An 18,344-nucleotide genomic window follows, 5' to 3' on the forward strand; every position below is an offset into this window, starting at 1 on the left:
ACTTCCCAGAGCCCGTACATGGTATAGATTTTTAACAATCACAGTCTAAAATATATTGAGACAAAAGAAATTAAAAAAGAGGTTAATAACATCTCTACATTGATCTTAGCTTCTTCCTGTTACACTAACTTTGAACTATTTAAATCATTCCTGATCTTAAGCATAGGGCTTCCACCTTCCTTGGAACACAAAAGCCCCAGAGCCATCTTGTTACTATTATGGTTGGTTGCAGCCAGATGTTTAGACCAGTGACGTGCGGTGAGGTTTATGGCTGGTGAGGCACTGACACAGTGGTGTCTACAGGAGGAGGCAGGAGAACGACGTGCCTCACCTACGTCAGGAATTTTTAGGCTTTTAACCCTTGCTTAATTCTGCTCGAGTGATCATAAAATGCCTAAAGTCAGACTAGATGAGGCACGGCGTTCTCCAGCCTCCTGTAGAGGGCACTTTTTTAAACAGTTAAGCAGAGTCATCCACGGTGACTCTGGCAGCAACTAGCTCAGCCTGACCTCAGCTCTTGCCTTTTTCCTTTTACATTTTTTTTCTTTTCATGATGACAGTGGTGAGGCTCTGCCTCCCCTGACTGCACGTACCTGGTTTAGACTGGATTTTACATATTTATCTAATTTTCAAGTTCTTCCCAAGGACCCCGGAGAGGCAGATGTTGTTTGATGTTGTTGTTCTTTTTTAAAACTGGTCACAGGATGTTTTTATTATTATTTTTTATTACGTTATTACTTTTATGTTTATAATTAGGAAACAATAAAATACATATACTGATATTTACTAATATTTTCCCCGCAATTTGTATGGCTGCCCATTTCAGATAGCAACTCTGGGCAGCTAACATCTGGTTAAAACAAAATCCAGTAAAAAGCAAGATGAAGACCAATATGCAAATACATAAAAACGGTCCATAATCAGTTTAAAAACCAAAAGGAAAGTTTAAAATTTGCATTCAGTTATAACTTAAAAGAAAAGTTCTTTAAGATGATGTATCACTGGTATTTAATACCAGAGAAGATATCCAGAACAGCGTCACCAACTGGGGGTCCATGGACCACTGGTGGTCTCTAAGAAAAATTTGGTGGCAGAAAAATTATTTGCATTTTTTAATTGCACTAAATACTATTTATCTTTTTTAAAAATTCATACTAGTGAACCGCGGGTTTTAAAATTATGAATTTAGTGGTCCCTGGGGTCCGATACGGGTGAAATTCAGCAGGTTCTGACAGGTTCTAGAGAACTAGTACTGAACACTTTAAGTAGTTCGGAGAACTGGCAATTACCACCTCTGGCTGGTCCCAGAGTGGGGTGGGAATGGAGATTTTGCAATATCTTTCCCCCAGGAGTGGGGAGGGAATGGGGATTTTGCAGTGTCCTTCCCCTGGAGTGGGGTGGGAATGGGGATTTTGCAGTATCCTTCCCCTAGAGTGGGGAGGGAATGGGGATTTTGCAGTATCCTTCCCCTGGAGTGGGGAGGGAATGGGGATTTTGCAGTGTCCTTCCCCTGGAGTGGGGTGGGAATGGGGATTTTGCAGTATCCTTCCCCTGGAGTGGGGAGGGAATGGGGATTTTGCAGTATCCTTCCCCTAGAGTGGGGAGGGAATGGGGATTTTGCAGTATCCTTCCCCTGGAGTGGGGAGGGAATGGGGATTTTGCAGTATCCTTCTCCTGCCATGGCCCCAGAACCAGTAGTAAAAAAAATTGAATTTCCCCACAAAGATCCGAAAGGTTGGTGACCCCTGATCCAGAACATATAAAGGTATTTCAAATGCATTTTGGAAATATAAATGTAAAGAAAGGACCTTTTGTCATTTATGGTGGACATGTGATAAAGCAAAGAATTGCAAAGAATCTAATACAGAAAATTCTTCAAGTGAATATAAAAGTAAAACCAGAAAGTTTTATTTTGGGGCTTAATGGAAAGAGACTTGGGGGAGGGGTTTTTGGAACATTGATGCTATATATGTTAAAGACTATTTTATGCACAAATGTAGGAAGGATATTTCGATTCCTACAATGGACAAATGGCTGCCAAAGATGATGGAGTTAGCAGAGGTGGCTAAATTGACTTACGATCAAAGTGAACCAGCTTAAAAAAGTTTTTAAAAAGTTCCGATGATCAGCTGTGTGACAATCAGATGTTCCCTAGAAATCCAGCTTTCTGGGGAATCTAAATCTTACGGCACAGCTGTCCGACCACCCACCCACCCCGGTCCCCGGCTGTTCTACTTTGCAGACTCAGAAAAGGTTTCCTGGTAGCCGATTTCAGAGCATTTCCCCCCAATTATAAATCATTTTTTTTCAGTGTTGTTAACTTTGAACGGCCACTAAACAAATGGTTTTAAATCGCGCACTACCTGTGAGTAACTATGGTATGTTCTCTCTTTTATATTTCGGTTTCTTCCAGGATCAGAAAACTCAATGCTGGAATCTAAGGATGGTTTTCAGCTAGAAAAACCGAAGGAGATAAACCCCCATGGGAAATTATTGGAAAGAGCCCTGGGGACACTCATCCAAGGCCCCAACGCTCAGGAGAGTCTCGAAATTGAGCAGGACATGGTCAGCTTACCGGAGGCAAAGTCTGACTTAGCCTTGTTTTGTGACGAGGTCTCTACAAACGGAGCCGCGAAAACCCTCCAAGGAAGAGAGGCCAGTTTTGATCTCTCTGGAAATCCCCAGCCAAGAGCCGATCCTTCGGAGAGTCAAAATGCGCCGGTGGAAAATGAACGGATCTATAAATGCTCCTATTGTGGGAAGTGCTTCGAGGAGAGCGACTCATTGGTGACCCACGAGAGAGCTCACATAGCAGAGAAGATTTACAGGTGCTCCCAGTGCGAGAAACACTTCTCTCACCGGCTCGACCTTCTGACCCACCAGAGAAACCACCAGCGGGAGAAGCCGCACCAGTGCGAACGGGACTGCGCCAAATGCCACAGGCAGAGGACTTGCCCAAGGGTAACCCACCGAGCGCGGCCTGGAGAGCAAGCTTGCCAGTGCCCAGTTTGCGGGGAACGTTTCACCTGGAAATCCAACCTTATCAGACACCGGAGAATCCACACGGGAGAGAAACCCTATCGTTGCGCTGAGTGTGGGAAAAGCTACACCCGTAAGAACGCACTTGACAGACACAAAAGGATCCACGTGGGGGAGAAAGCTCATGAAGTCGGTGCTCCGAGCATGGGGCAAGCATCAGTGTTGGTTCTGTTAGGTAAGCTCCCCGTTAGGAGAACGAGTGCGTGCAGAGAAGCGTAGTGAGAGTTGTGTGGAAGAAACGCATAAACCAGCATATGGAGACACTGAATTGTAAAACAGATAGTATTTTACTGCTGTGGAAATAGAGGTATGCAGAGTCCAATTCATATACGATTAAGACAGTCAGACATCAACGTTCGCAGTTAAGGGGTGATCCATCAAACACAGTTCAGTATCATATAATCAGTTCAGCACACAAAGTCGCTAACAGTAGCAAAACTCCCAGTAATTCACGCTGAGCAATACACGACACATCTACAACCAGTATCCAACGATCAGCATCTAACAATCAGAGAGCTAACAGTCATTCTGGCTCCATCTTATGGCCGCTTGAGGTAACAGCAACCAATCCCATTTACAGCAGTACTTAAAGATACAGTACTACTATCATGGCTTATATATTGCTAACCCAAGTGTTAGACTACATTCCTAACAGGTCCTTCTTGTTTGAATCACGTGAGGTTGGCGAGAAACATATTGCATTGTATTAAACGTGTTCTGACCTAGGCTTCCCCAAAAAGCACAGGGCAGAGTCCCGACAAAACCCCTTTTATTAAACAAATGTGAATTCCTCTCATTCACATTCAGCAAAGGCCTGGCAAGCAGTCTTTCAAAGGAATACTTATGACCACAGACCTTATCTATCTTGGAAAGCTGCCATGTATATATTTTCCAAAGGAGGTGCTGTGGAAGGAAAGACCGGGCACAGAGTCTCTGAGATTCATGGACAGATCTTCACACTCCTGAAACGAATCCAACGACCGAACGAACCAATTGGTTCCTGCAAAGCCCACTCCCCTTTCGCTCCTCTTTTATTTCCCATGGGAGGGGCCAATCACTTTCCACTGTGACTTGACTCCTAAGTCTACCCTGATTTCTGAGTTGTTCTTTTCTTCAGGCAGCTCTGCGCATGCGCACACTGGGAACAATCTCCAGCTGTTCCTCTGTCTCATTGTTGTCTAGCTCTGTAGGCACCTGATCACTGCCAGACGGCCTCAGCCCCGTCTCGGCCTCCGACGCAGAGCCCTCGTCCGAGCCTTCCCCAGCCTCCAGGACTGGCCCATGTTCCTCCGCAATCTCCTCACTGTCTGACTTTGCTGCCAGCTCTGCTGGCCACTGGCCAGCCACAGCAGGAAGGAAGTTCACTTAGCTAAATAAATTGGGAGCAGAAAATTCATGCGATTGTTAAATGAGGCTTCAAGTCACCACGTCCAATTTTATGACCTTTTGCTTTTACCATGGTCATTCATTGAAACACACAACTGTTAAGTAAACCACATGCTTGTTAAACAAATCTGGCTGTCCCTTGACATGGCCTGTTGGAAGCTGGCTGGGAAGGTGGCAAATCACAATTGTGTGACTGCAGGACACGACAACCTTTGTAAATGCAAGTCAATTGCCAAGCGTCCAAGATCCCAATCATGTGGGGGCGACCGGTGTAACAGTTGTAACTCTGAGGAAGGATAAAGGGTCATTTTTTTCAGTGCCGTTGTAACTTCAAACAAAACATTGTAAGTTGAGGACTATCCATATAGCAATAGCACTTATATTTATATACCGATTCTCAGTGCTTACAGCCCTCTCTTAAGTGGTTTACAGTGTTAGCATATTGCCCCCAACAATCTGGGTCCTCATTTTACTCAGAAGGGTGGAAGGCCTGACTCGGAATCTATTGTCACCTGCAATTCTAGCAGTTGTTAAGAACAGAAACAGAATAGAGGGGTGGAATCCTTGGGCAAGTTTGGGGGGAGGGCTGAGGGAGCCAAGCGAGCCAGCTAAGTCTGAGAAAGTTCTTATGCTTCAAGGTCCTGTTATCAGAGCTTCAAATGACACAGGCTGTTTCCCAAAACACAAAGAATGCATTGGATTGGTGGACAATGGATGGTGGATGGCCGAAAGGGGGAATTTGCCTATGGCACTTTCTGTGGGAACCTTTAGAATTGGCTTTGCTTCTTCCGTGCCTATATGGATCTAACAGTAAAGTGATACTCTTGGTAAAATTATGTCCCAGGAGTTGTTTTTTTCCCCTCTGAATATGTCAGCGGGACGGTTCTGCGTATGTCAATGGGACGGTTGATACCACTTTGAGCTGGTGAGAATCGAACTGCTGGCAGTCATCAGAATTAACCTGCAATACCGCAGTCTAACCACCACGGCTCTCGAGAAGTTGGCCTTCGTTCTGGCCTCAGCACCTAACCCAGAAACAGATTTGCCTCCTTGGTAAGGAAGGAAGCTGCTGAATCCAGGAGGAAAAACACCTGTGGTGTTTCAGGAGTAGTACAGTTGGATTCTGCAAGGAAAAAAAGTGGGGTGTTACCTAATTAGAGAATGAATAGGTAGTGGGGAGGCAAGCTGAACAGCAAGGGGGGGGGGAGGGGGGAAGGCTGACGGGAGTTTCAGTTTCAGTTTCACTTTATTTGTATGCCGCCCTTTTCCCTGGGGGGACTCAGGGCGGCTCACAGTTCAAAGGGGGGGGGGAAGAACAAACAATTTACAACATCAAAGCACTACATCATTTAAGAACTCAACAGTCATACAATTCGAGTAGGGGTTAGAGTCTTTAACCCCAGGCCAGCCGGGATAGCCAGATTTTAAGTGCGGCGCGGAAGGTCTGGAGGGTGGTGAGGGTCCGGATCTCCACGGCGAGTTCGTTCCAGAGGGTCGGAGCAGCCACCGAGAAGGCTCTCCTCCGGGTAGTTGCCAGTCTACACTGGCTGGCTGATGGAATTCGGAGGAGGCCTAATCTATGCGATCTTATCGGTCTAGTGGAGGTAATTGGCAGTAGGCGGTCTCTCAAGTTGCCTTACCTCCCACTTGGCTCTAGGGGGAGAATAACCCACCTCATGCTTAATCCCTAATGCTTCTTCCAGGTGTCCCATGGACTTCTTGCCTTACTAAATATTCTGCATAGAAACACTGAACAGGGGAGGCAAGTCCCGGAACAAATCAGCAAAAACAGGGGGAAGAAAATACAGGTAGTCCACGTCTTATGATCACAATCGGACCCAACATTTCTGTTGCTAAGCGAGACATTTGCTAAATTGAGTTTTGCCCCATTTTATGACCGGGATTAGAATCAGAATAGAGCTGGAAAAGACCTTGGAAGCCTTCTAGTCTAGCTCAAGCAGAAGATTCTAATCTGTACCATTCCAGATAAGTGGCTGCCCAGTCTCTCCTTAAAAACCTCCAGCGATGAATAAAGAATAGAATATGGAATAACAGAGTTGGAAGGGACCTTGGAGGTCTTCTAGTCCAGCCCCCTACTCAAGCAGGAGGCCCTACGCCTTTCCAGATAAGTGGCTGTCCTGTCTCTTCTAAAAACCTTCAGTGATGGAGCTTCCACAACCTTTCCTGCCATCGCTGTTAAGTGAATCACTGCAGTTAAGTTAATAACATGGTTGTTAAATGAATTGGGCTTCCCCGTTGACTTTGCTCGTCGGGAGGTTGCAAAAGGGGATCCCGTGAGCCCAAAGTAATGCAACCGTCATGAAAGTAAGTCAGTTGTCAAGCGTCTGAATTTTGATCGTGAGTTCATGGGGATGCTGCAATGGATGTAAGTGTGGGAAATTATCATAAGTTGTTTTTTTCAGGGCGGTTGTAACTTTGGGTCACTAAAGGAACTGTTGTAAGTCAAGGACTACTTGTATAAAAATGATTTCTAAATACGTGAGACCACTAGACAGCTACAGAAGTGCCCCGATATTCTCCTTGTCTGGAGTAAACAGGCATTCATCAAGAATATAGGGGGCGACGGATTCCATTGGCAGAATAAAGTGATAAAAGAAATGAGACTATGGCATAATACTTTCCCACAAGAAAGAGCACAAACAATGCCATAATATCGACCCAGCTCAGCTTTTCACCCTTCCAATACACCGAGTGGGACAAATCCTTCAACCCCACCCCCCAAATCCTGCAACCAGAAGGAAAAGGCGTCGACGAGGGTGGGATTCGAACCCACGCGTGCAGAGCACAATGGATTAGCAGTCCATCACCTTCACCACTCGGCCACCTCGTCAAGGGGGTGGGGCACCCACAGCCATCCCCGGGTGGGCTTGAACCACCATCCTTCTGGTTAACAGACAGGCGCGCTAACCCCTTGCGCCAAAGAGACAGGCACAGGCCTCCTCTCCTCTCTCTCTCAGGTGTAGCAGCTGCTGCAGGACAGACGGGGCTCCCTCCCCATCCCCTCTGGGGGGGGTGCAGGGGGAGGGCCACACTGTAAATGCTAGATTGATGCAACAGAAGCATCTCCTGCCACAGAGATGGAGTCTTTGGCTCCAGTCTCCACACCAGGAGAGACTAAAGGAGGATTTTGATGTTTAATAGATGTCTCCAAGCATCTCTCATTTTTCCACACTGGCAGCTGTACAATCAACCATGTCTTGTTTTGCGTCTAACATATCTTGGCCTCACGTGTCAAAGTCCCTCTTCATTGAATGGTTCTGCTTCTCAGCCAGCCTGCTTATCTCATCCCCCTTTCACCTTAGTCACTGATTATGAATAAGTCTGCTTTCTTCCATCTGCACTCTGGAAGGTTAAAAAAAAATACAGATTACGGTTAAATAGTGAGAAAAAAAGATCAACTAGGTGAAAATTGAAGCCTCCAGATGAAGAGCTGGGTGCAGCATTCAATCTCTGAATTTGCTCTGAATCACACCATCAAGCAGGCCGTCCCTGGGTGGGCTCGAACCACCATTCTTCTGGTTAACAGCCAGACGCGCTAACCCATTGCGCCACAGAGACCTGGCACAGGCTTCCCTCTCGCTTCCCCCCACCTGAGCATCCATAGCTGGGCTGGCTAGACAGCAATACGATACTTTGGTCACCCGACCCAGCGTGTTCCTCCCTCCCTCCCTCCGTCAGATGGGAAAAGAGAAACCCTGGATGTAAATATTGCTTCACTTGAGACAGTTGAGATGGGATTTGAATCCATGCATACAGAGTACAGAGTGTTAGTTCTCCATCAGCTCCCCTTCTTAGCCATCTTGTCGAGGGAAGGGTACCTGCAGGTTCTCCTGGGTGAACTCAAAACAACCCCCGGTCTTCTGGTCAACGGCCAGACCCCTTAACCCCTTGGGCCCCAGAGTTCCCCTCAGCCTCCTTGAGGAGCTGATGCCAATCTCTCTCCCCCAAGTGGACCATAGGGAGCTTTGCCCCCTCCAAGCCTCTTGCAATTCCTGCCTTCTTTGAAGTCCAAGAAGGGCTGGTTGGATGGAGACTCTACCAAGCCTGATAGGATGACTAGAGGCTGGGATGTGATAGGATGGGAGAAAAGAGGGGGAGGGAAAGTGGGGGGAGGAAAGTCAGGGCAATTTTCTGGCCAGTTCACCTACTTTCCTATGAAAATGAACCTTCCTGAAAATTCCAGCTGCATAATGATGGATTGGTTGGAAGCAAAAGCTTTCCCTGGCCGGGAATCGAACCCGGGCCGTGGCGGTGAGAGCGCCAAATCCTGACCACTAGACCACCAGGGAAGGACAAAGTGGCTGTCATCCCTCCAGCTTCTCCTTGGAAGGGATATCAACTCCAACAGCAGGAAAGGATCCCAGTCAAGGGAGTCTCACACTGTAAGGGATGGATTGATGCAACAGAAGCATCTCCTGCCACAGAGATGGAGGCTTTGGCATCCTCTCTCCTTTTCTTTACCTCTGCAGAATGTGAAGCCATAAAACTGTTAAGACCTTTATTCTCTAGTTTTTGGCTCAGGACAATTAATCTTCTTTGGTCAATGGCTTAAAAGTATCCTCTGCTTCCTCATTTCCTTTTGGATAAGGGAGAAGAGAAAGTGGGATGCTTCTTGTTCTTTGTATAAGCTGTGTGTGAAGGTATTTCCCACTCTTATTTGGATCTCGGAATGGCTGTGGTGTTGAGAAAAAGATTGTTTCTGCCTGGTTTCAAACCAGGGACCTTTTGCGTGTTAGGCAAACGTGATAACCACTACACTACAGAAACCAGAGGTATGGGTGCCTCTCAACTGGTATGCCCATATCTTTATTCCAGACTGTTACTTCCACAATAGGATAGATTAAATAATTTTTATGCCTTAGAAACGTGTGCCCTCCAGAGCACAGAGTTCATGAACAGATGGCTAAATATTTAAATCTGGCAGAAAAAAATAGAAAAGGTGGGATCTGCAGTTCCAAGATACCTTGGTCACGAGACCCAGTGTGTCCCTCACTCCCGCCATCAGATGGGAAAAGATAATGATGTTGTATCTATGATTTCAATATTAAGAATATTTTGTTTAAATTGTAGGAATAATAGTTGGAGTTGAACTATTGATGTAAAATGGTGTTGTATGTATGGATTCAACATTTAGAATATTTTGTTTAAAATTAAGGAATAATAATTACAGTTGAAAAATTGACATATAACAATAATGTACTTATGTTAACAAATGAACAATTTGTGATTCAATATATAATTGTAAGTGGTGACCATGGAAAGGACGCACAAAATCTTGCACAAAAACCAAACGACACGCTGTATGAAACGGAAGAAGGTTCTATGTGTTTTATGTTTTTGTTTGTTTAAAAATAAAAAAATAAATAAATAAAGGAATGAGAATATGGCATAATACTTTCCCACAAGAAAGAGCACAAACAATGCCAAAATATCGACCCAGCTCAGCTTTTCACCCTTCCAATATACCGAGTGGGACTAATCCTTCAACCCCACCCCCAAATCCTGCAACCAGAAGGAAAAGGTGTCGACGAGGGTGGGATTCGAACCCACGCGTGCAGAGCACAATGGATTAGCAGTCCATCACCTTCACCACTCGGCCACCTCGTCAAGGGAGTGGGGCACTCACAGCGGTCCCTGGGTGGGCTCGAACCACCATCCTTCTGGTTAACAGCCAGGCACGCTAACCCCTTGCGCCACAGAGACAGGCAGAGGCTGCCCTCCCCTCTCTCTCAGGTGTAGCAGCTGCTGCAGGACAGACGGGGCTCCCTCACCATCCCCTCTGGGGGGTGCAGGGGGAGGGCGACACTGTAAATGCTAGGTTGATGCAACAGAAGCATCTCCTGCCACAGAGATGGAGTCTTTGGCTCCAGTCTCCACACCAGGAGAGACCAAAGAAGTATTTTGATTTCTAATAGATGTCTCCAAGCACCTCTCATTTTTCCACACTGGCAGCTGTAGAATCAACCACGTCTTGTTTTGCGTCTAACATATCTTGGCCTCACGTGTCAAAGTCCCTCTTCATTGAATGGTTCTGCTTCTCAGCCAGCCTGCTTATCTCATCCCCCTTTCACCTTAGTCACTGGTTATGAATAAGTCTGCCTTCTTCCTTCTGCACTCTGGAAGGTAAAAAAAAAATACAGATTACGGTTAAATATTTAGTAAGGAAAAAAGATCGACTAGGTGAGAATTGAAGCCTCCAGATGAAGAGCTGGGTGCAGCATTCAATCTCTGAATTTGCTCTGAATCACACCATCAAGCAGGCCATCCCTGGGTGGGCTCGAACCACCATCCTTCTGGTTAACAGCCAGACGCGCTAACCCATTGCGCCACAGAGACCTGGCACAGGTTTTCCTCTCGCTTCCCACCACCTGAGCATCCATAGCTGGGCTGGCTAGACAGCAATAAGATACTTTGGTCACCCGACCCAGCGTATTCGTTTCTCCCACCATCAGATGGGAAAAGAGAAACCCTGGATGTAAATATTGCTTCACTTGAGACAGCTGAGATGGGATTTGAATCCATGCATACAGAGTACAGGGCGTTAGTTCTCCATCAGCTCCCCCACTCAGCCATCTTGTCGACGGAAGATGCTCCTGGGTGAACTCAAAACAACCCCTCCTCTTCTGGTCAACAGCCGGACCCCTTGACCCCTTGGGCTCCAGAGTTCCCCTCAGCCTCCTTGAGGAGCTGATGCCAATCTCTCTCCCCCAAGTGGACCATAGGCAGCTTTGCCCCCTCCAAGCCTCTTGCAATTCCTGCAGTCATCATCTGCCTTCTTTGAAGTCCAAGGAGAGCTGGTTGGATGGAGACTCTATCAAGCCTGGTAGGATGACCAGAGGCTGGGATGAGATAGGATGAAAGAAAAGAGAAGGAGGGAAAGGCGGGGGGGATGAAGTTCAGGACAATTTTCTGACCAGTTCTGCTTACTTTCCTGTGAAAATGAACCTTCCTGAAAATTCCAGCTGCAGAATGGTGGATAGCTTGTAAGCAAAAGCTTTCCCTGGCCGGGAATCGAACCCGGGCCGTGGCGGTGAGAGCGCCAAATCCTGACCACTAGACCACCAGGGAAGGACAAAGTGGCTGTCATCCCTCCAGCTTCTCCTTGGAAGGGATATCAACTCCGACAGCAGGAAAGGTTCCCAGTCAAGGGAGTCTCACACTGTAAGGGCTGGATTGATGCAACGGAAGCATTTCCCTGCCACAGAGATGGAGGCTTTGGCATCCTCTCTCCTTTTCTTTACCTCTGCAGAATGTGAAGCCATAAAACTGTTAAGGCCTTTATTCTCTAGTTTTTGGCTCAGGACAATTAATCTTCTTTGGTCAATGGCTTAAAAGCATCCTCTGCTTCTTCATTCCCTTTTGTATTGTATTGTATTTGTATTTATTTGTCTTGTATGCCGCCCACTCCCGAAGGACTGCGGGCGGCTCACAATAGACAAGGGAAAGGGGATAAATAGACAAAGACAAAGACAACACTATAAAAACACAACATTCACAATTTCCGTGGGGCTGGATGTTTCACAAGCCCCCCGGCCTGCTGGAGCAGCCAGGACTTGGTGGCTTTGCGGAAGGCCGGGAGGGTAGTAAGGATCCGGATCTCCCCGGGGAGGTCATTCCAGAGGGCTGGAGCTGCTACAGAGAAGGCTCTCCCCCGGGGGGTCGCCAGCTGACATTGGCTGGCAGATGGAATCCGGAGGAGACCTAACTTGTGAGATCTGATCGGTCTGAGGGAGGTAATCGGCAGGAGGCGGTCTGTTTTGGATAAGGGAGAAAACAAAATGGGTGCTTCTGGTTCTTTGTATATGTTTGTGTGTTTGTGGTATTTTCCACACTTATTTGGATCTTGGAATGGCTGTGGTGCTGAGCAAAAGATGTGTTTCTGCCTGGTTTCAAACCAGGGACCTTTTGCGTGTGAGGCAAACGTGATAACCACTACACTACAGAAACCAGAGGTATAGGTGCCTCTCAACTGGTATGCCCATATCTTTATTCCAGACTGTTATTTCCACAATAGGATAGATTAAATAATTGTTATGCCTTAGAAACCTGGGCCCTCCAGAGCACAGAGCTCATGAAGCAGATGGCTAAATATTACAATCTGGCAGAAAAAAATAGAGAAGGTGGGATCTGCAGTTCCAAGATACCTTGGTCACGAGATCCAGTGTGTCCCTCTCTCCCGCCATCCGATGGGAAAAGATAATGATGTTTTATGTATGATTTCAATATTTAGAATATTTAGTTTAAATTGTAGGAATAATAGTTGGAGTTGAACTATTGATGTAAAATGGTGGTGTATGTATGGATTCAACATTTAGAATATTTTGTTTATAATTAAGGAATAATAATTACAGTTGAAAAATTGATATATAACAATAATGTACTTATGTTTAACTAATGAACAATTTGTGATTCGATATATAATTGTAAGTGGTGACCATGGAAAGGACGCACAAAATCTTGCACAAAAACCAAACGACACGCTATATGAAACGGAAGAAGGTTCTATGTGTTTTATGTTTTTGTTTGTTTAAAAATTAAAAAAAAAAGGAATGAGAATATGGCATAATACTTTCCCAGAAGAAAGAGCACAAACAATGCAAAAATATCGACCCAGCTCAGCTTTTCACCCTTCCTATACACCGAGTGGGACTAATCCTTCAACCCCACCCCCCAAATCCTGCAACCAGAAGGAAAAAGCGTCGACGAGGGTGGGATTCGAACCCACGTGTGCAGAGCACAATGGATTAGCAGTCCATCACCTTCACCACTCGGCCACCTCGTCAAGGGGGTGGGGCACCCACGGTCATTCCCAGGTGGGCTCAAACCACCATTCTTTTGGTTAACAGCCAGACACACTAACCCCTTGCGCCACAGAGACAGGCACAGGCCTCCCCTCTCTCTCGGGTGTAGCAGCTGCTGCAGGACAGACGGGGCTCCCTCCCCATCCACTCTGGGGGGGGGTGCAGAGGGAGGGCTACACTGTAAATGCTAGGTTGATGCAACAGAAGCATCTCCTCCACAGAGATGGAATCTTTGGCTCCAGTCTCCACACCAGGAGAGACTAAAGGAGAATTTTGATTTCTAATAGATGTCTCCAAGCACCTCTCATTTTTCCATACTGGCAGCTGTACAATCAACCACGTCTTGTTTTGCGTCTAACATACCTTGGCCTCACGTGTCACAGTCCTTCTTCATTGAATGGTTCTGCTTCTCAGCCAGCCTACTTATCTCATCCCCCTTTCACCTTAGTCACTGATTATGAATAAATCTGCCTTCTTCCTTCTGCACTCTGGAAGGTAAAAAAAAAATACAGATTATGGTTAAATATTTAGTGAGAAAAAAAGATCAGCTAGGTGAGAATTGAAGCCTCCAGATGAAGAGCTGGGTGCAGCATTCAATCTCTGAATTTGCTCTGAATCACACCATCAAGCAGGCCATCCCTGGGTGGGCTCGAACCACCATCCTTCTGGTTAACAGCCAGACGCACTAACCCATTGCGCCACAGAGACCTGGCACAGGCTTCCCTCTCGCTTCCCCCCACCTGAGCATCCATAGCTGGGCTGGCTAGACCGCAATAAGATACGTTGGTCACCCGACCCAGCGTGTTCCTCCTCCCTCCGTCAGATGGGAAAAGAGAAACCCTGGATGTAAATGTTGCTTCACTTGAGACAGCTGAGATGGGATTTGAATCCATGCATACAGAGTACAGGGCGTTAGTTCTCCAACAGCTCCCCTACTCAGCCATCATGTCGACGGAAGATGCTCCTGGGTGAACTCAAAACAACCCCCGCTCTTCTGGTCAACAGCCAGACCCCTCGACCCCTTGGGCTCCAGAGTTCCCCTCAGCCTCCTTGAGGAGCTGATGCCAATCTCTCTCCCCCAAGTGGACCATAGGTAGCTTTGCACCCTCAAAGCCTCTTGCAATTCCTGCGGTCACCATCTGCCTTCTTTGAAGTCCAAGGAGGGCTGGTTGGATGGAGACTCTATCAAGCCTGGTAGGATGACCAGAGGCTGGGATGAGATAGGATGAAAGAAAAGAGAAGGAGGGAAAGGAGGGGGGAGGAAGTTCAGGACAATTTTCTGGCCAGTTCAGCTTACTTTCCTGTGAAAATGAACCTTCTGAAAATTCCAGCTGCAGAATGGTGGATAGCTTGGAAGCAAAAGCTTTCCCTGGCCGGGAATCGAACCCGGGCCGTGGCGGTGAGAGCGCCAAATCCTGACCACTAGACCACCAGGGAAGGACAAAGTGGCTGTCATCCCTCCAGCTTCTCCTTGGAAGAGATATCAACTCCGACAGCAGGAAAGGATCCCAGTCAAGGGAGTCTCACACTGTAAGGGCTGGATTGATGCATCGGAAGCATCTCCTGCCACAGAGATGGAGTCTTTGGTATCCTCTCTCCTTTTCTTTACCTCTGCGGAATGTGAAGCCAGAAAACTGTTAAGACCTTTATTCTCTTGTTTTTGGCTCAGGACAATTAATCTTCTTTGGTCAATGGCTTAAAAGCATCCTCTGCTTCCTCATTCCCTTTTGGATAAGGGAGAAAAGAGAATGGGTGTTTCTGATTCTTTGTATATGTCTGTGTGTGTGTGGTATTTCCCACACTTATTTGGATCTCGGAATGGCTGTGATGCTGAGCAAAAGATGTGTTTCTGCCTGGTTTCGAACCAGGGACCTTTTGCGTGTTAGGCAAACGTGATAACCACTACACTACAGAAACCAGAGGAATGAGTGTTTCTCAACTGGTATGGCCATATCTTTGGCTGATCATTCCAGACTGTTATTTCCACAATGGGATAGATTAAATAATTGTTATGCCTTAGAAACGTGTGCCCTCCAGAGCACAGAGCTCATGAAGCAGATGGCTAAATATTAATATCTGGCAGAAAATAATAGAGAAGGTGGGATCTGCAGTTCCAAGATACCTTGGTCACGAGATCCAGTGTGTCCCTCTCTCCCACCATCAGATGGGAAAAGATAACGATGTTTTATGTATGATTTCAATATTTAGAATATCTTGTTTAAATTGTAGGAATAATAGTTGGAGTTGAACTATTGATGTAAAATGGTGTTGTATGTACGGATTCAACATTTAGAATATTTTGTTTAAAATTAAGGAATAATAATTACAGTTGAAAAATTGACATATAACAATAATGTACTTATGTTTAATTAATGAACAATTTGTGATTCGATATATAATTGTAAGTGGTGACCATGGAAAGGATGCACAAAATCTTGCACAAAAACGAAACGACATGCTATATGAAACGAAAGAAAGTTCTATGTGTTTTATGTTTTTGTTTGTTTAAAAATTAAAAAATAAATAAAAAAAGAAATGAGAATATGGCATAATACTTTCCCAGAAGAAAGAGCACAAACAATGCAAAAACATCGACCCAGCTCAGCTTTTCACCCTTCCTATACACCGAGTGGGACTAATCCTTCAACCCCACCCCCCAAATCCTGCAACCAGAAGGAAAAAGCGTCGACGAGGGTGGGATTCGAACCCACGCGTGCAGAGCACAATGGATTAGCAGTCCATCACCTTCACCACTCGGCCACCTCGTCAAGGGTTTGGGGCACCCACGGTCGTTCCCGGGTGGGCTCAAACCACCATCCTTCTGGTTAACAGCCAAACACACTAACCACTTGCGCCACAGAGACAGGCACAGGACTCCCCTCCCCTCTCTCTCGGGTGTAGCAGCTGCTGCAGGATAGATGGGGCTCCCTCCCCATCCACTCTGGGGGGGGGGTCCAGGGGGAGGGCCACACTGTAAATGCTAGGTTGATGCAACAGAAGCATCTCCTGCCACAGAGATGGAGTCTTTGGCTCCAGTCTCCACACCAGGAGAGACCAAAGGAGGATTTTGATTTCTAATAGATGTCTCCAAGCACCTCTCATTTTTCCACTCTGGCAGCTGTACAATCAACCACTTCTTGTTTTGCGTCTAACATATCTTGTCCTCACGTGTCAAAGTCCCTCTTCATTGAATGGTTCTGCTTCTCAGCCAGCCTGCTTATCTCATCCCCCTTTCACCTTAGTCACTGGTTATGAATAAGTCTGCCTTCTTCCCTCTGCACTCTGGAAGGTAAAAAAAAATACAGATTACGGTTAAATATTTAGTAAGAAAAAAAGATCGACTAGGTGAGAATTGAAGCCTCCGGATGAAGAGCTGGGTGCAGCATTCAATCTCTGAATTTGCTCTGAATCACACCATCAAGCAGGCCATCCCTGGGTGGGCTCGAACCACCATCCTTCTGGTTAACAGCCAGACGCGCTAACCCATTGCGCCACAGAGACCTGGCACAGGCTTCCCTCTCGCTTCCCACCACCTGAGCATCCATAGCTGGGCTGGCTAGACAGCAATAAGATACGTTGGTCACCCGATCCAGCATGTTCCTCTCTCCTGCCATCAGATGGGAAAAGAGAAACCCTGGATGTAAATGTTGCTTCACTTGAGACAGCTGAGATGGGATTTGAATCCATGCATACAGAGTACAGGGCGTTAGTTCTCCATCAGCTCCCCCAGTCAGCCATCTTGTCAAGGGAAGGGTACCTGCAGGTGCTCCTGGGTGAACTCAAAACAACCCCTGCTCTTCTGGTCAACAGCCAGACCCCTTAACCCTTTGGGCCCCAGAGTTCCCCTCAGCCTCCTTGAGGAGCTGATGCCAATCTCTCTCCCCCAAGTGGACCATAGGGAGCTTTGCCCCCTCCAAGCCTCTTGCAATTCCTGCCTTCTTTGAAGTCCAAGGAGGGCTGGTTGGATGGAGACTCTATCAAGCCTGATAGGACGACCAGAGGCTGGGATGAGATAGGATGGGAGAAAAGAGGGGGAGGGAAAGTGGGGGGAGGAAATTCAGGACAATTTTCTGGCCAGTTCAGCTTACTTTCCTGTGAAAATGAACCGTCCTGAAAATTCCAGCTGCAGAATGGTGGATAGGTTGGAAGCAAAAGCTTTCCCTGGCCGGGAATCTAACCTGGGGCGTGGCGGTGAGAGCGCCAAATCCTGACCAGTAGACCACCAGGGAAGGACAAAGTGGCTGTCCTCCCTCCAGCTTCTCCTTGGAAGGGTATCAACTCCGACAGCAGGAAAGGTTCCCAGTCAAGGGAGTCTCACACTGTAAGGGCTGGATTGATGCAACGGAAGCATTTCCCTGCCACAGAGATGGAGGCTTTGGCATCCTCTCTCCTTTTCTTTACCTCTGCAGAATGTGAAGCCATAAACTGTTAAGGCCTTTATTCTCTAGTTTTTGGCTCAGGACAATTAATCTTCTTTGGTCAATGGCTTAAAAGTATCCTCTGCTTCCTCGTTCCCTTTTAGATAAGGGAGAAGAGAAAGTGGGATGCTTCTTGTTCTTTGTATAAGCTGTGTGTGAAGGTATTTCCCACTCTTATTTGGATCTCGGAATGGCTGTGGTGCTGAGAAAAATATTGTTTCTGCCTGGTTTCGAACCAGGGACCTTTTGCGTGTGAGGCAAACGTGATAACCACTACACTACAGAAACTAGAGGTATAGGTGCCTCTCAACTGGTCTGCCCATATCTTTGGCTGATCATTCCAGACTGTTATTTCCATAATAGGATAGGTTAAAGGATTGTTATGCCTTAGAAACGTGTGCCCTCCAGAGCACAGAGTTCATGAAGCAGATGGCTAAATATTAAAATATGGCAGAAAAAAATAGAGAAGGTGGGATCTGCAGTTCCAAGATACCTTGGTCACGAGATCCAGTGTGTCCCTCTCTCCCGCCATCCGATGGGAAAAGATAATGATGTTTTATGTATGATTTCAATATTTAGAATAATTTGTTTAAATTGTAGGAATAATAGTTGGAGTTGAACTATTGATGTAAAATGGTGTTGTATGTATGGATTCAACATTTAGAATATTTTGTTTAAA

General features: G+C 46.4%; 1 protein-coding gene and 12 non-coding genes across 13 annotated transcripts in view; 1 reads left to right on the forward strand and 12 right to left on the reverse strand.

The window, feature by feature from the left end:
- Positions 1-5,344, forward strand: part of LOC106553374 (uncharacterized) — a 23,846-nt gene extending 18,502 nt beyond the window's left edge. Inside the window, exon 7 of the mRNA XM_087711588.1 lies at positions 2,414-5,344. Within this exon, the coding sequence (XP_087567714.1) occupies positions 2,414-3,258 (845 nt within the window). The 3' untranslated portion in view covers positions 3,259-5,344. The remainder of the gene's footprint in view (positions 1-2,413) is intronic.
- Positions 5,345-7,194: 1,850 nt separating this feature from the next.
- TRNAS-GCU (transfer RNA serine (anticodon GCU)) lies at positions 7,195-7,276 on the reverse strand. Its single transcript has one exon. It is a non-coding gene; the product is annotated as a tRNA-Ser (tRNA).
- A 654-nt stretch (positions 7,277-7,930) lies between these two features.
- On the reverse strand, positions 7,931-8,004 carry TRNAN-GUU (transfer RNA asparagine (anticodon GUU)). Its single transcript has one exon. It is a non-coding gene; the product is annotated as a tRNA-Asn (tRNA).
- A 659-nt stretch (positions 8,005-8,663) lies between these two features.
- TRNAE-CUC (transfer RNA glutamic acid (anticodon CUC)) lies at positions 8,664-8,735 on the reverse strand. Its single transcript has one exon. It is a non-coding gene; the product is annotated as a tRNA-Glu (tRNA).
- Positions 8,736-9,140: 405 nt separating this feature from the next.
- TRNAV-AAC (transfer RNA valine (anticodon AAC)) lies at positions 9,141-9,213 on the reverse strand. Its single transcript has one exon. It is a non-coding gene; the product is annotated as a tRNA-Val (tRNA).
- Positions 9,214-9,971: 758 nt separating this feature from the next.
- On the reverse strand, positions 9,972-10,053 carry TRNAS-GCU (transfer RNA serine (anticodon GCU)). The gene has a single exon. It is a non-coding gene; the product is annotated as a tRNA-Ser (tRNA).
- Positions 10,054-11,442: 1,389 nt separating this feature from the next.
- TRNAE-CUC (transfer RNA glutamic acid (anticodon CUC)) lies at positions 11,443-11,514 on the reverse strand. Its single transcript has one exon. It is a non-coding gene; the product is annotated as a tRNA-Glu (tRNA).
- Positions 11,515-12,320: 806 nt separating this feature from the next.
- Positions 12,321-12,393, reverse strand: TRNAV-CAC (transfer RNA valine (anticodon CAC)). Its single transcript has one exon. It is a non-coding gene; the product is annotated as a tRNA-Val (tRNA).
- Positions 12,394-13,146: 753 nt separating this feature from the next.
- On the reverse strand, positions 13,147-13,228 carry TRNAS-GCU (transfer RNA serine (anticodon GCU)). The gene has a single exon. It is a non-coding gene; the product is annotated as a tRNA-Ser (tRNA).
- A 1,384-nt stretch (positions 13,229-14,612) lies between these two features.
- TRNAE-CUC (transfer RNA glutamic acid (anticodon CUC)) lies at positions 14,613-14,684 on the reverse strand. The gene has a single exon. It is a non-coding gene; the product is annotated as a tRNA-Glu (tRNA).
- Positions 14,685-15,091: 407 nt separating this feature from the next.
- Positions 15,092-15,164, reverse strand: TRNAV-AAC (transfer RNA valine (anticodon AAC)). The gene has a single exon. It is a non-coding gene; the product is annotated as a tRNA-Val (tRNA).
- Positions 15,165-15,933: 769 nt separating this feature from the next.
- Positions 15,934-16,015, reverse strand: TRNAS-GCU (transfer RNA serine (anticodon GCU)). Its single transcript has one exon. It is a non-coding gene; the product is annotated as a tRNA-Ser (tRNA).
- A 1,865-nt stretch (positions 16,016-17,880) lies between these two features.
- Positions 17,881-17,953, reverse strand: TRNAV-CAC (transfer RNA valine (anticodon CAC)). The gene has a single exon. It is a non-coding gene; the product is annotated as a tRNA-Val (tRNA).
- Positions 17,954-18,344: the final 391 nt, after the last annotated feature.

The sequence above is a fragment of the Thamnophis sirtalis genome, unplaced genomic scaffold (assembly GCF_051295495.1).
Source record: "Thamnophis sirtalis isolate CommonGarterSnake01/CBP01778 unplaced genomic scaffold, rThaSir2_p1.2 scaffold_3, whole genome shotgun sequence".
NCBI lineage: Eukaryota > Metazoa > Chordata > Lepidosauria > Squamata > Natricidae > Thamnophis > Thamnophis sirtalis.